The sequence below is a fragment of the Hypomesus transpacificus genome, unplaced genomic scaffold (genome assembly GCF_021917145.1).
Source record: "Hypomesus transpacificus isolate Combined female unplaced genomic scaffold, fHypTra1 scaffold_300, whole genome shotgun sequence".
Lineage (NCBI taxonomy): Eukaryota > Metazoa > Chordata > Actinopteri > Osmeriformes > Osmeridae > Hypomesus > Hypomesus transpacificus.
This window is the reverse complement of record NW_025813827.1, coordinates 38,250-53,460: the sequence shown is the minus strand read 5'-3', so window position 1 is coordinate 53,460 and position 15,211 is coordinate 38,250. Positions and strand designations below refer to the sequence as shown.

Below are 15,211 nucleotides of genomic sequence, written 5' to 3'. Positions count from 1 at the left end.
GTCCCTTCCTCCATCACTGTTAGGACACTCCAGAGAATCACAGTTTGAAATCACTGACAGTTGACAATGATTCGATTTTTCCCCAAGCACATCGCTGAGCCCAGTGTGTGTGTGTGTGTGTGTGTGTGTGTGTGTGTGTGTCCCTGCAGCATACTCCACGCCAGGCTCCACAGCTCCCAACAGGTTTGTCAGCATCGGAGCACGGGACAACTTTCTGAACATCCCCCAGCAGACTCAGGTACCTCCTCTCGTCCTCCTGCCCTCCCCTCGTCCTCCTGCCCTCCTCTCGTCCTCCTCCTCTCGTCCTCCTGCCCCCCCTCTCGCCCTCCTCTCGTCCTCCTCCCCTCCTCTCGTCCTCCTCCCCCCTCCTCTCGTCCTCCTCCCCTGCTCTCGTACTCCTGCCCCCCCCTCCTCTCATCCTCCTCCCCTCCTCTCGTCCTCCTCCCCTCCTCTCGTCCTCCTCCCCTCCTCTCGTCCTCCTCCCCTGCTCTCGTCCTCCTGCCCCCCCTCCAGTTCTGCTCCCTTCCTTCCTCCTCTCCTTTCCTTCTGCTCCTTTTTGTCCTTCCTCTCCTCATTCTCCTCATCCTCCTCCTTCCCTCTCTTCTCCCTCTCATCTCCTGCGTGTGTACGTGTGTGTACGTGTGTGTGTGAATGTGTGTGTGTTCTGTATTCTGTGTTGTGTGGCTGTGTGCCTGGGGTGTCCTCTGCTCCAGACACAGCTTCTCTCGTTAGGACCCCACCACACCTGCCTCCAGCCAGCACTGAAAGCCCCACACATGGAAGCAATCTGCATTCCTCCTCCCTCTCTCCCTCTCTCTCTCTCTCTCTCTCTCTCTCTCTCTCTCTCTCTCTCTCTCTCTCTCTCTCTCTCTCCCTCCCCCTCTCTCCCTCTCCCTCTCCCTCTCCCTCTCCCTCTCCCTCTCCCTCTCCCTCTCCCTCTCCCTCCCCTCCCTCTCCCTCTCCCTCTCCCTCTCCCTCTCCCTCTCCCTCTCCCTCTCCCTCTCCCTCTCCCTCCCTCCCTCCCTCCCTCTGTTTCTCTATTTCTCTCCCTCTCTCTCTCCCACTCTCTGTCTATTTCTCTTCCGCCTATCGTCCTCACCCCCCCCCCTCCTGAATTCTGGGCCCCTACCTCAACCCCTCTCTCCCACAGACGCAACTGTTACACACACACACACACACACACACACACACCCTTAAACAAAGTGCATGTCAGCTACAGCTTTCTCATCCCCTTCCTTCAACCCCTACAAAGAGCAACGGAGGGCAGAAACCAGTCAAAAGGTTCCAGCTCAGACCAGCCTCCTCTGCCTTTATAACAGGGATGAACAGAGACACAGCACCACATATACGTACAGTAGAGCTCCATGTACAGTACAGTTCAGTAGAGTTCCTTGTGCAGTATAGTTCTGTAGAGCTACATGTACAGTAGAGTTTCATGTACAGCAGAGTTACATGAACAGCAGAGTTTCATGTACAGCAGAGTTTCATGTACAGCAGAGTTCCATGAACAGCAGAGTTTCATGAACAGCAGAGTTTCATGAACAGCAGAGTTTCATGTACAGCAGAGTTCCATGAACAGCAGAGCGAGCCAGCAGGCCGGGGCGGCGTGGTGTGCTGAACCCCTCTGGTCAGCCTGGGCCTCCAGCAGCACCCGGACCACAGCTCCCCGACCCTCCTGCTGCTCTGCAACATATGGACAGCTTCACAGTGGGAGTGTGTGAGGGCAGCCAGCTCCACCAGCCAGCCAGGCACACACACACACACACACACACTCACACACACACACACACACACTCACACACATATACACGCAGCCAGGACACGGAAAAGAGTGTCAGCGCAGACAGCCCGGGCAGAACAAGAGTCAGAGGAAAGAAACGCTGGTCTAAAGAGCTCCCTGGTGGCCGGAGCCAGGGCCTGCAGGAGCGAGGAGGGCTGGGAGAGAGGGAGCGAGAGAGGAGGAGAGTTCGTCGAAGCTTGCTGCACTTCCACACACAGCAAAGTCACGTCCCGGCTGTCTGGTTGCTGTGGGCAACCAGACATGATGTCATAGGCAGTTGAATTTGGACTTGAAGGGGGGGGGGGGGTGTTCACTCTGTACTGCCAAGGATTACATTTGGAGTGCTGGAAGGGGGGGGGGTGGAGATGGGGGGAGGAGTTTCAGCAGGCCCAAAGAATCATGGGCAGGGTAGAGGAGCAGGAAAGAGAGAGACTATCGCCAGGTCCTTCAAGAAGCGTTTTCCTCTCTGTAACACCGGAGAAAGTGACGCCCCCCCCTTCCCCCCGCCCCCTCAGCCCACCGGCGATCCTCCTCACCTCCCCGAGCGGGACCTGTGGAATGTGGGCGAGAGCCAGGGCAGAGCAGGCCCTGCCAGCCACCCTCCTCCTCCTCTCTGCTCTGCCCCTCTTATCTAACCCCTGCAACCTGACCCGGGGAGTAACCTGCCTGACCGGCTTCATGCCCCAGCCGTAGAGACCCGCACCCCGCCCCCTCGTCAACGCACTCCCAACCCACCTTACATGTAGGCCGACGCGGCACACGCATTCTAGTGCAGTTCTACTCGGGCTCGGGGCTTTTTATAAAGTGCAAAAGAAGAACTGAGATTCTTCTTTCTTTCTTTTTTTTTTTTTTTGGGGACTGCTCCTCAGAGATTGAAATCTACCGGAGTCTGTTAGACGGTTTACTGTTTGTCTCCTACGAGTTTGGAACTTTGGAAATATGTTTTGATGGGTCCTAGAGACAGTTACTTTACATGTGGTCATGTGGTCTTTACCCAACGCCACCGGGAGAAAACAGTTGCAATGGAAGTAGGCCCTCTAGTGGTCACACATGATTCACGATGCAAAAATCGAGCAACTTCCTCATACATTTACTGTTGTAACGGTTTGAAATGAATCAAATAAAATGAAAAGAAAAGAAAGTAAATGACAAAAATGATTAACCCAATGTTTCCCATCTTGTTTTCGCAGTCTTGGTTCCTCTGACAAGGCCTTCCTGAATCAACAGCTGAAATTGTGTCATGAAAATTGGAAAAACAGAAAAGAAAAACACACTGAAAAAAGGAACTGCTGACACTTAAGTATTTCTCTCTCGCCGTCACTGTCCAAAACAACAATCCGTCGCCATAGGACCCCCTAGTTACCCAATACCATTTGAGCAGGAAAAAACTCAGCCAACCAACGCTCACCACGGACGGCTTCGATGGGATGAGTTGGAGTGGACAGACTCTGAATGCAAGGAGGAAGACCTGTCGCACGTGAAATGTTGGAAAAGCAAGCTCAAAAAGGCCTGAAAACTGACCAATTATTAAGTTTGATGTTTTTATATTTTCCTTTTTTTTTTGTATATTTCCACAATGAAACTCCATGGCAATGGCTAAGAGATCCATCCAACTTCGACTGCAAAAAGCAACTAAAACCATAAAAGAAATTGGACATCAAATAATTGGTTAGGTTTCACCTCAAATGAACCCAGTTGGTATTCTCCAAGCACTCATCCTCCAGGTGCTTACCCCTGCCTCCCTTGTTCCCTCTCCCTCTCTCCCCTCAGTGGCCGCAGCCACGCATCCCGCCCGGCGACACGCCCTCACCGCCGCTCGATTCGCTCAGTCCTGAATCTCCCCCATTTTTCCGATTGGCCAATAACGGTGACACCATCCAATGGTGTGACATCTGCACTAAACGGCTGGTCTTTGTTTACCTGTCAGAATATCAGGACCACGTCCTCCTGTGATGGCCATAAGCCGCGGGCGAACACACGACAGACAGTCACAACACTAACTATGTGCTCTTTCATCCCCACACCTATGCACTATTGATAACAATAAGGGATGGAACAGTATTGCACATTGATGGTCAGACAAGAGCGAAGCGAGCAGGTCGGTGATGGTTTGACGCAAACGCGGGGCTGTGGCTGTGGCCAACGTTTCGAGCCCTGACACACACACACACGCGCGCTTGCAGCATGCACACACACACGCACGCACCTATAAGAATGCACAGACACATACCAGAATACACACACTCACGCAAACACACTCATTGGCCATCCTCTGTTCGAAAAGTGTAGTACACACGACTAATAAAGCAACAGCAACATCTTGTTTTTCATAGCATGGACATACCATACATACTCATTTTACTTCAGCTTTCATTTTGTTTGTAGCCGGTTTTTTGCATAATTTTTTTTGTTTGCTGGATTGGTTTTGGTTTTGTCTCACTTGGGTTGATCATGTTTAATGTTCTTTAATTTGTCATCAAGAGTTCTTTTGTTTTTTTTTGCAGTAAAACTAATCTTATCACTCAGACTTCACTTAACAACAGAAAAACCAATGTCTCAAACCAGACTCTGACACACACCTGTTCAATTCCGACTGCATCCCCTGGTACCACTTCACCCTGTGTCCGCCGTCCTGTCACATCTGAGTTTAAGGAGCACACACACACAGCAGCGTACGGCAGTGCACGCCAACAGACACCAACAGCCTGATTTTGAAAAATGAAATGGAAGCCTTTATATTATGGTTCTCTAAACTGCCTTTGTTAATGGTTTTTCATCATTTAATTTGAGATTCTTTTTTTTTTTTCTACCGTAAATGTTTCTTATGAAATTGTTATTGATATTCATTTCACCATGACACAATAATTCAAAAAGCCAAGTCACAAAATAACTGGACTGCCCAGCTGTTGGCTCCATATGCAGGGATAGTACTGGCTGTACTCACAACTTTCAGCTTCTAGTCAAATTAGCTCTATGTACTAAAACCATATATTAAGACTATAACAATCTATAGAAAAGTGCCTCTTTACTCCCCTCATGCAATTAGTAATAAACTCAAATTGAGGTCCTGTTTTCTCGTATAAGCTAAAGCTACACGCAATGGTAGCATTTATAAACATGGAAACCATTTGGCCCCTAATAGGTCTTTATAAAGCACTGCAAACTGTTGTTGTTTTCTAAGAGAGAGAGAGAGAGAGATCTTATACATATATATTTATGATGTATGCTCTTTTCAAACTTGTACCTTCACAAGCTGATTGGCAGTCTAGTTATTTTCTGAACCTCAGTCCCCCTAAGTGACATCACGTCACTGTAACCAGTAAGATTTGACACTCACACACACACAATCTACAGTGCAGCCTTCGGGAAAAAGTCCACCATGCAAATAGATGAAACATGTCTAAAATCGACAGTAGGATTGAAGAAAAAAAGTGTTTGTTTTTTGATGGAAAGTATTATTATTGAAAAATATGTGTCGATTGAGCCACGTGCAATGCATTGGGTAGATAATTGTGTTTGTCTGTTAGAGATTTTTAAGAAAGCTACGAGAAAAGAGAAAAAAAAAATCTATTTGTTTCAAGTCCATAAGCTCCTGGACTCTAAACTAGAGGGCCATGAAAGATCCTAGTCTTTGTAAGTTGGGGATATTTGTTTTTATTTCCTTTGTCTCTCTTTTTTTAAATGTTTTCCGTGTAATCATTTGTTTATAAAAAAAAAAGAAAATGTGGGAAGGCTGAAGGAAACATGTCTACAAAATTATGAAAAACCGGTGCTTTTAAACAAAGTACATTCAACCTATTATAAATGAATGGTAATGAACAAAACAGTGAACCGTTTAGGAAACAGCATTATTCCTCTTCCTGTTTGTATTCTTCTATTTGTAATGAGTGGGGAGAGGGGTTCCTATACCAATAGGTTGTGACACAAAAGGCATTTTGGTTCAACCTTTAGAAACAGACCTGTACTATTAAGCCCACAACTTCCAATTCAACAATTGAATCACATTCACACCCGTAGAAGCATCCGGCCCCTCAAACAGTTAACACAGCCAGTTGACTCCCATGAACAGTATCTCTCCGTTAAAAACCTAGCATTCACCAGTTCGACCACACCCGATCCCGATTCGAACCCATTCGTTTTGAACTCATGCATCTTATTGGCATCACATGACAAGATCTCCCTCGCTGTGGGAGATGCTCTCCATCCTGGGATCCCCCCTCTGAGAAGATCTCCTTTCTTGTTTTTTTCGAAATTTGGATGAGCCCCATCGGATTGTTGCCTTGGCACAAGAGGGAGATGTTTGTAACGTGAGCTGAGTTTTAGTCAAGTGTCTTCTAGTTTAGACTCCTCTCTCCCTCTTTCTCTCTCGGCCTCTCTCTCAGAGCAGACCACAGATTACAGGACTACAGTATAAGGGTAAGATGGCAGCTCCGAATGGTGCTTATGAGAAGTCAATCTGAGCCCGGTTGAGCAAGGTCAGCCCCCGCCCCTCCAACCCTCCCCCGCCCCTTCCCCTGTAAATGACTCCTGAATAGTGCTTGTGCCGTAGTGTATAGTTTCCCAGCAGTTAAAGGTTGTCCCTTAAAAGTGCCTTTTGTTCACAGACTCCATTTTGTAATCCAGATCGCCCTCCGAAAAAGGGTCGGAGGTAGCAAGTTGGCCCCGGGTGCAGACCCAGGATCAGGTGATCCCGCCGTGACCCTGTCATAACCTCTGCCCCATCGGAGGAGAGGAGCGCGAGAGCTCAGCTGACCCTGGGTCAGCACTTAGGGCAACTTTGTCCCCCACCTTCGAAAAGAATCCCTTCCATTGTACTTCCCCTATATCCTCTTCCTTTTAAAAGCCGTATATATATAGTACAAAAGGAAACTGGTGTGAATTAGTTATTTACTTTTTATTGATAAATGATGACAAAAAAAAAACAAACGAAAAGGCAAAAAAAAAAAAAAAAACTTGTTCTCGTTCCGCTCTTGCTTTTTTTCTTGCCCTCCGTCTCCTCTGTCTGTTCTCTCTCTCTCTTAGACACTGGGAGTAGTCTGTAACTGTGTGTCCGTCTCTCTCCCCCCGTCTCTCTCCCGCCTTCCAGGGAGAGATGGAAGGGTCGGGGGAGAAAAAAAAAATTGCAGAAACTTTTTGTCTGAGCAGAATGCAGTTAGCTCACATGTTATTCTTGTCTGTATGCTTCACATTGTATGACCATACCCATCTCTTCAGCTTCTCCATTCAACAGCTAATGTAAGTGAACAAATTACACCGATGGGCTTTTTGGGGGGTGCCCTGGATCGAAGGGCTGACATCGGGGCCTGATGACTGGGGGGGGGGTCTTGGGAGAATGTTTGAGTTTAAGTGACGTTACAAAGGGCTGCTGTGACTGAGGAAGTCTGTTTTCATTTGGGGGTATTTATTTCGTTTCCCTTGTCATTTCCTTTCTTTTTTTTTTTTTCCTTCACTTGAATTTGGATTTTCTTTTCCTTTTTATATTTTGCTATCAGGGTATGCTGTCGTTGAGATTCTCTTTAAGAGATTATTTGACTGTAAATGAAGCTACACGCACCTTATCAGCGGACTGATCCTTCATGAGGCTGAGAAAAGGGGTTGTGCATCACCAGTACACACACACCAACCAACCTTTCTTTAGTATTATTAGCGTAGTGGGGTTTAAAACAAGTAAACCTGGAACAACAGTATTAGCCATGGACAAACCCCCCCCCCCCATCAGCAGTACAGACCCAAGGTCTCCCGTCTCACCCCTTTATCACCACATGCTGGGCCGTTCGCCTCTGTTTCGTTTGAGATTGTTTTCCTTTTGTTTTTCTCATAACGGTGAGGGGTTCGAGGTGTTCAGACAGTGCCCTTTGACCCTCCCAGACCCCCCCCTGTTCCATGCCCCCCCCTTCCCCCCTCTAAGCAGAGCCCACGTCTTTGTGAGAACACCCCTCGAGAGCTCTAGGTGAAATGCATGTGTTAATTACAGTTTCTTTTCCATAAGAAGAAAAACACAGTTTGAGAAACGCAGCGTCTGATTGAATAAAAAGGATGTTCTTGACTGTAGCATTCAGCTGTGTCGTCTCTTTCTGTTGTGATGAGAGACGAGACTTGTGTGTTTGGGAAACCAGCTCCAAAAACCACAGAGCACACGTCAAGATGTAACCTAGCTATGTAGCGAACCTTCACAAAATAACTTGTCGTGAACCAGTGTTTCAAACTGCCAGGTTTATTGAAAATGGATAACATGAAAGAGGCGCTTTGGTACTTTAACACCTACGGCCCTATCTGACCAATTACAAATTATTCTACATTCATGCAGTGCGGGGCTATTCATCACATGACCATTGATCTAAACAACATTTTCTTTAAGTGCAAATGTGAATTCTTTTTTACTGAGGCAGGCTAGGGGGCTTAGCTGAGGGGTGTAGTGTAGTGGTTAAAGGGCTGGAGGAATCAGGGAATCAGAATGTCAGCTGCAACTTCTGCGTTTTTGTTGCAGGCCATGTATACTTGACGTACCTCGTCCCAAGACATATTCAGTCCCAAATCCATTAACTGAAAGAAGAAAAAAAGTTTAATTCACAGGCACTAAATGCACCATTTTTCTGCGTCTTCACCAACAAAAGTTCTAGATAGCAGCAAGCATGACGCCGTCCTCTTACGTTGCCAATGGCTTGCTCGTCCTCTTGAGTGAGCTGGGCAGTCTAATAAAAACAGAAGGTGAAAAAAAAGTAAAAAGCTGCACACAGCAGACATACACTTGTGCACACGTCGCCATTACTGTATTAACGTAATTTACTGGTGATAAAAGTTAAAGTTATTTCATTAGTGAAGTGGTCTTTTGTGGAAAAAGAGAGGCTATGTGTACCTGTGTGCCAGGAAGTGCCCCTGGTGTAGGGTTGGTTTCCTGGACTGGGTATTCACTCTCATGTGGAGCAAATGGGATGGCTGCCTCAACGGCCTGGCCTGGGCATGGTGGGGTGGAAGTATTGGAGTGATGGTTGAGTGACCGTTGGGGGGGTGGAAGTGGTGGAGGAGGAGGTGCATTCTGTAAAAGTTGGAAGAGACCAAAGCGTGTCACTTTGATTAATAATTCCATTTAGTCATTTAGCAGACGCTCTTATCCAGAGCTACTTAAAGTACAGGGACATTCCCTGAGGCAAGGAGGGTGAAGTGCCATGCCCAAGAACACAACGTCATTTGGCACATTTGTTATACCATAATAAAAATTAATCCAAAAAATTTACCTTTACGTCATCCATAGTCACAGATTTCGACTCCTTGTTAACTCAGTTTTGTCCGTCAAGGCTACGACTACTGCACACCATCAACGTACCTTCCTACCCTGTAGACAGGATTAGACACGGGTTAATAAAAAAACATGTCTTAAAAGTTAAGGGATCATATATAGAGTTAAAACCCCTAGAGCAGAGTCATAGAAATCTGCCCAAGAGGCACGGCCACTAGACGCCCCACGCAGAACTTCCCAGCTACCAATGTCCAATGTAATCCAAATCGCACACAATATTGATCACACACAAAGTTATATACATGTATGTTTGTATTTATACTTTTTGGCCAACCTGACGATGAGATGATGAACCAGGGATATGCGACGTTATCAAGAACAGCTAGGCACCGTTAGCTATTCTCTGGTTGTGGCACAAAAAAAAGCGGAAATTGTTAAAAAGCGTAACATCCTGCTGCAGCCAGGGTCTTGTTTACAATACAAGTCAGAGAAAGGAGTTGCTAAGGGGTTTTCACTAAAACGTAGTCGAATACAAATGACCAAATACCAGTGTCCTTCACAGTGTTCTTAGAAGTAGTCGAATTAGGTGTATAAATTATATAGAGCTATATATATAACTAAGTTGCACAAAATATCGTTTTTTGTTTCGACTCTTCTGTGCATTCCTTGCAACATAGCCAACAAGCTACTGAGCTAGCAGCGTGCTAGCCTAGCTAGGAAAAGAGCTTTGGTAGAAAGTTAGAGCTAGTTCGATGACAGCAAACTAGGAAGTCATTTTTAAACGAAGTGGGATAATCCTATCCTGTCTGGTCGAAGTGGGGTTTGTGCGCGGTCCACTTCAATGGGGAACTGTCTGTCTTCGCAAGGGGCCGATGACCTGTCTCTTTTGAACGAATCGGAGGCCAGTTTACCAGGAGAGCCTCCGCCGCCTTACCAGGTGATATGTAAGCGGCGGACATGAGTTAAATAAACCTTGAGGATTCATATTCCTTATAATTATGAAAATTGTCATGCTTAACAAAAATGCCGACGACATATGAAGTGAACATCACGTTCATTCGCTGTATGTTATGTATTTAATTCCGATGGTGATTCCTGTAATTGTTTATAATAGTATCTAACCAGCTGGGATGTTCATAACATGATTCAATTCAAGACAAATTCTGTATTGTACTTAATGTCACAATTCACAAATTCCATTTGAGACGCCCCCATGCAGCTCTGGTTGAACGTGCTTGTCGCCTTGTGGCCCTCTGCACCCACAGGAGCGTGCCCAGGTGCCGGTGTACCACCCAACCCCCAGTCAGACCCGCCTGGCCACCCAGCTGACTGAGGAGGAGCAGGTCCGCATCGCCCAGCGCATCGGCCTCATCCAGCACCTCCCCAGGGGCATGTTTGATCCCGGATCGGAACCCTCGGACAAGAAAGTCAAAGAGTGAGTCTGGAGGGGGAGCGAGCGGTGCGCTCATCTGATTGTGCGCGCAGAGTCGAGTGAGAGTTGTGTCGACACCGGATCCAGTCGAGAGGCGTCTTCCAAGTTTTGATTGGCTGCGGTCCAATGGATCCATTTTGACTGGACACAGATGGGTGTGTGTGTGTGTGTTGGGGGTTATTTGTGTCTCTTTCTGTGTGGGCAGTTGTCAGCTCAAGGCCTGATATTCACCAGCGTCCCATCCCTCCGATCTCCCCGCAGGTGTGTGATCTGCATGATGGACTTTGAGTACGGCGACCCCATCAGGTTCCTGCCCTGCCTGCACATCTACCACGTGGACTGCATCGACGCCTGGCTGATGCGCTCCTTCACCTGTCCCTCCTGCATGGAGCCCGTGGACGCCGCCCTGCTGTCCACATACGAAACCAACTGAGGCCGACCCCCGTCGGATCCCCCGCGCTGCTGCACAGAGGAGCGAATCAAGTGCACCTCACCATCTCACTTTGACCTAGCGGCTTCCCGACTAACCGACCAGCCAGGTTAGGCAGATGCCAGTAGGGCGTGTGAGGGGAATGTAAAGCAGAGCATCTGGAGTTGATGCACGGCGTATTTGAGCTTAACGCAGAAAGTAAGTCTGTCTGCCTTGCAGGTTAGAAGACCTGGCCAAACTTGTGAAAATAGTGAAGGATATAGAAATACTGAGATGAACGAATAACACTGCATTCACTTTGAGGCGACGGGCGTTAGCTACGGTTTTGCTCGTGTAGTTTAGTTTTTGGGGTTGATTTCCGTTTGAATTCTCCTGCTGTCCCCTTCTTCCAGACCATATGTGCAATATTATGTTGATTGAGAAAGTGCAAGGAGGACTCTGATAGGGTAAATGGTGGCCCCGCCTCCCAGCCTCAACCCAAGCACTGCTGCCACAGCCAATAGTTGTGGAGACATTTGCTACCTGGGTCGGTGATTGGCCTCGGCACACATATGGCCTCGAATGTCTCTTTAAAAGCACAGGGCTCTTTACTAGAATGCAATTTTTCGAATCACAGGGTCGACTCAAAAACAAGAGAAGAAAACAAGCTTACAAAGTGATGATATGTTCCAATGCCGTCGTAACTCCATGCCTTCCCTGTCGGCATCTTTAATAGCTTTATTTTGACCTTTGACCTTTGTAAGTGGGTTTACTATTGCATGGGGTGTGTAGCCTGTCGTACCTAAGCTGCCTCTTTAACTTTGGTTCAGTTGTTTAGCCTTTGGCCTTCTCCTTAACAAGCTTTGCCTTGACGTCTGTGTTTTGGACTTGTCGAGATGTTCTTTGGGGTTATTGTTGTGTTTTCTCCTGTTTACTGTCAGTGACCTTCGATCCCTGGCAGTTCTCCCACAAGGCTTTCTGGGATATCCTTGGGCAATCTTTACCCCACTCATCCCCATCTGAGCAGAGACTGGGGACATGTCCTGCTGCATAAGTCACTTGCTGGATTGCACAATGTAGAGTAACACTAAGCGGTAAACCTCCAGACAAAAATAGCTACTCGGCGTGACTTGACCCTCTGCCAGTTTCTGATTCATATTGTTAATTCATTGATTCATATCGTTCGTTCATTGATTCATAAAGCCTGAAGTATCCCCTGGCCTGCAGCTCCTTTGCTCCCTGCGTCCTGGATGTCTGACACGTGTTGGAGAGAAGAAAAACAGAGAACTCGTTTTGTCATGTTATCGAGGTCAGTTGTAATACGACGGACAAAACCAAAAGCAGTCGTGTTCTCCTTCCCCACGTGTTGACAGAAAATATGTGAATAGTTGTTGTGTTTTTGTGTGACATGGGAAACAGTGCCCCAGAATTTTGAGACATTTACAGAAACAAATAACCAAGTATGATTTTCTTTGTGGTAAACATAAGCTACTAACGTTCAAATCATTAAATCTTTATTGTCCACGGAGGGCAATTTTGGTGCCGCATGAATAAATGAGAGATTATAACAGAGTGAGTGGGAGGGCAGGTGCCTAGTAGGGTGAAGGAATAGGTTTGGTTAACTTGTAAAAGGATCGGTTTGGTCAACATGTACAGTGGACAGTCACCACCAGAAAACGTGAATCAAAAACAAATATGGCCGCTGTGAAGTACAATCATTTCTTGTGTGATTGCCGTCTTAGTTCTTGAGATTGTGATTGAAAGTGTTACACAGTCATGTGGTGTTGTTCTAGGCTGTTGGGAAATCTAGACCTTTTGGCTGCTTTTTTACAGTCACACGATTTCCAACTTGTTTCTTGCTCGTCTTTTTATGTGTGTGCAATGAGGGCCCTGCTTTTAGGATAACACTGCCAATCAAAATAAAAGTGGATGCCAAATTTTACAGATGTCATGTACTACAATGTTTTGGGATTCTTCTGACATTTACAGTATAGAGACTGTGACATTTGACCATTTTTGTTCTTAAGTCTACATTAGTTACCAAGAGCCAAACTAACCTATGATACATTAATTCTTCAAATAAACTCAGTCATAGTCATAAGCTTTTTATTTTCAGATCAAATTACAACTCTTGTACATCACTGTATCCATGGAGTGTCATGCACTTCCAACCCTTACAGGATCACATCAAAGTTATTAGTAAGAGAATGGCATGAAAATGTGTCTATGATCCACAGTGGACCGACACACACCGAGTAACGCGTCGGCAGGTCTAGCTGTGATGGATGCCATAAAGAACGACTGCTCATGGCTCATTTGCTTTCTGAAGAGAGTCTTGGCTGTTTCCCGGTTGATGCTGCAGGCGTACTTGTCCAGCAGGGGTTGGTACGCCGTTCTTGGGTCGCCGTGCATGTTTTCGTCTTTCCATTCATAGTAAGCCGTGTTCTTCTTAATGTCCAGGTGTTGAGCCAGGTATGGCCACAGACTCACACAAGGCAGCATGGCCACAACAAAGTAGATGGGGTCCGACTTCATTGCCTCCCTGTAGGTTTGCAAGTAGCTGGAGATTGCTGGGCCAGGAATGATGCTGGATGCGTCCTGCAGAGGTAAGGGTGAAAGTAATGGGTAAATAATGATACAATTCTTGTCGGGTTCCTTTTTTACACAGGAATTCTACAGCTATGAATATGAACTGTACAACGTAACGCCTGTGAAGAACTTGTACAGGACCAAATCTGTGCCTGTCTGCATTATGACAGCTCTTTCTTTTGTTATCAAAGGAAATACGAAACCACAGGCTTGGATGTTTCCAGCTTCAGGCAGTCTCCTAAACCCGATAGGCTTACCTTGAGGCAATACTTCTTCAGAACAGAAGCAGCAAATCTCTGGTAACTGTTATATTTGTTCTCAAAGAATGTCTTGAGGTCAGGTGGTGTCTGAGGTTTGCCCTTCATCTCTGCCAGCATCTCGGTCACCTTCACTAAATAGTAGATATCCTGCAGGTTGAAGGTCATGAAGCGCTCGGCTGAGAGCCTGACGCTCGCCATGCCCTGCAGGAAGTCCGCTTTCAGAATCTGCCGCACAATGTCAAAGCTGCTGTTCCAGAGATCATCGTAAATATGTTTCTCGATGTCTGTGAGGGAGAGAAGTAGATCATTGACAAGAGGTCAAAAGAGGTTCTCTGTGAAGACACCAACCTCAGTTTAGTGGGTTACATTTACATTACATTTAGTCATTTAGCAGACGCTCTTATCCAGAGCGACATACAGTAAGTACAGGGACATTCCCCCCGAGGCAAGTAGGGTGAAGTGCCTTGCCCAAGGACACAACGTCATTTGACATGGCGGGGAATCAATCCGGCAACCTTCTGATTACTAGCCTGACTCCCTCACCGCTCAGCCATCTGGGTTAAAGTATTTGCATCCTTAATGTAGCTAACCAGAACTTTTCTACATATGCCTATGTATTTTTTTATATAGTTAAACACTGATTTGTTTGATAACATCTCTTGTACAGTGTCTTGTACCCTTGAAACACAGTATTAAGGACTGGAGTACAGTCCTAATAGATATAAACTATGCATTAATCGGAACTGGTTTGAGTGGTCTGGACAATGACATCAGCTATGATATTGGGAATTCTCTCTCACAAATGGATATTATTATGAAATAATATTAATAATAAATGACATTTACGAAATGTTGAGTAAATTACTCACCAGCCATTGCTGTTCAGAGTTCTCGAGCTTATGTTGTTTCTTAAGGCTGTGAGTTCAACCCTTTTATATACCACTCACCCACCAAATATGAGGAAATGACACAGGATATTACTAGCCGTCATCAAAAACTCCCGACCTGTTTGAACCCGGATAAAACTTTGACACTTCTCTATTAAAAAGATTTTTTATATGTATTTTTAGGGGATTTGCTTTATTGGGATAGACAGTGAAGAGTGACAGGAAACGAGGAGGAGAGGGGAATAGGATATGCAGGAAATGGCGTGGGCCTGATTCAAACCCAGGCCCCTGAAGTAAGGCTGGAGTCTACGCGACACACACACTTGACCCTCAACTTTGACACTTCTTTGGAAAAGTGAGTACACTTTCTTTGACTCATCAACTACATTCAGCTCCTTTAATCTCTGCTCTACTGTTCACACATCCAAGTTTTTTTTTGGGGGGGGGGGGGGGGGGGGGGGGGGGGGGTTATGCATTTTTGACATGTTCTTTGCTGTGTTTTAATTCAAACTCTGCAATATGTTAAGCTAAAGATTAAAAAATGTATGTTTTCTAAAATACAATTCAATACAGCAAAGCATATTAATGTACATATTTCCCTTATTCACATGATTGAG

At 46.2% G+C, this 15,211-nt stretch overlaps 2 protein-coding genes and 2 long non-coding RNA genes across 5 annotated transcripts; 2 read left to right on the top strand and 2 right to left on the bottom strand.

The window, feature by feature from the left end:
• The first annotated feature begins 9 nt into the window (after positions 1–9).
• LOC124463745 lies at positions 10–3,036 on the top strand. The gene is made up of 2 exons (XR_006955633.1): positions 10–238; positions 2,971–3,036. It is a non-coding gene; the product is annotated as an uncharacterized LOC124463745 (long non-coding RNA).
• A 4,937-nt stretch (positions 3,037–7,973) lies between these two features.
• Positions 7,974–9,821, bottom strand: LOC124463744. Of its 2 annotated transcripts, none has more exons than XR_006955631.1 (5): positions 9,340–9,821; positions 9,016–9,113; positions 8,637–8,816; positions 8,431–8,472; positions 7,974–8,323 (listed from the first exon to the last, which is right to left on the bottom strand). It is a non-coding gene; the product is annotated as an uncharacterized LOC124463744 (long non-coding RNA). The 2 variants fall into 2 exon arrangements; XR_006955632.1 differs by having other exon boundaries at positions 9,352–9,446.
• On the top strand, positions 9,485–12,800 carry rnf11a (ring finger protein 11a). The gene is made up of 3 exons (XM_047015527.1): positions 9,485–9,954; positions 10,283–10,452; positions 10,711–12,800. Exons 1-3 carry the CDS (start codon positions 9,859–9,861, stop codon positions 10,880–10,882), a joined length of 438 nt encoding a protein of 145 aa, XP_046871483.1. The 5' UTR covers positions 9,485–9,858; the 3' UTR covers positions 10,883–12,800.
• A 147-nt stretch (positions 12,801–12,947) lies between these two features.
• LOC124463741 lies at positions 12,948–14,760 on the bottom strand. The gene is made up of 3 exons (XM_047015526.1): positions 14,577–14,760; positions 13,705–13,991; positions 12,948–13,456 (listed from the first exon to the last, which is right to left on the bottom strand). The coding sequence occupies exons 1-3, from the start codon at positions 14,581–14,583 to the stop codon at positions 13,055–13,057; spliced, it is 696 nt and encodes a 231-aa protein (XP_046871482.1). The 5' UTR covers positions 14,584–14,760; the 3' UTR covers positions 12,948–13,054.
• Positions 14,761–15,211: the final 451 nt, after the last annotated feature.

Coding starts and splice junctions, on each gene's coding strand:
- LOC124463741 (XM_047015526.1), bottom strand. Junction 13,457..13,704: donor TGAAGAAGTATTGCCTCAAG/GTAAGCCTATCG, acceptor TTACCTCTGCAG/GACGCATCCAGCATCATTCC.
- rnf11a (XM_047015527.1), top strand. CDS start 9,859: ATGGGGAACTGTCTGTCTTCGCAAGGGGCCGATGACCTGTCTCTTTTG. Junction 9,955..10,282: donor AGCCTCCGCCGCCTTACCAG/GTGATATGTAAG, acceptor CTGCACCCACAG/GAGCGTGCCCAGGTGCCGGT. Junction 10,453..10,710: donor TCGGACAAGAAAGTCAAAGA/GTGAGTCTGGAG, acceptor ATCTCCCCGCAG/GTGTGTGATCTGCATGATGG.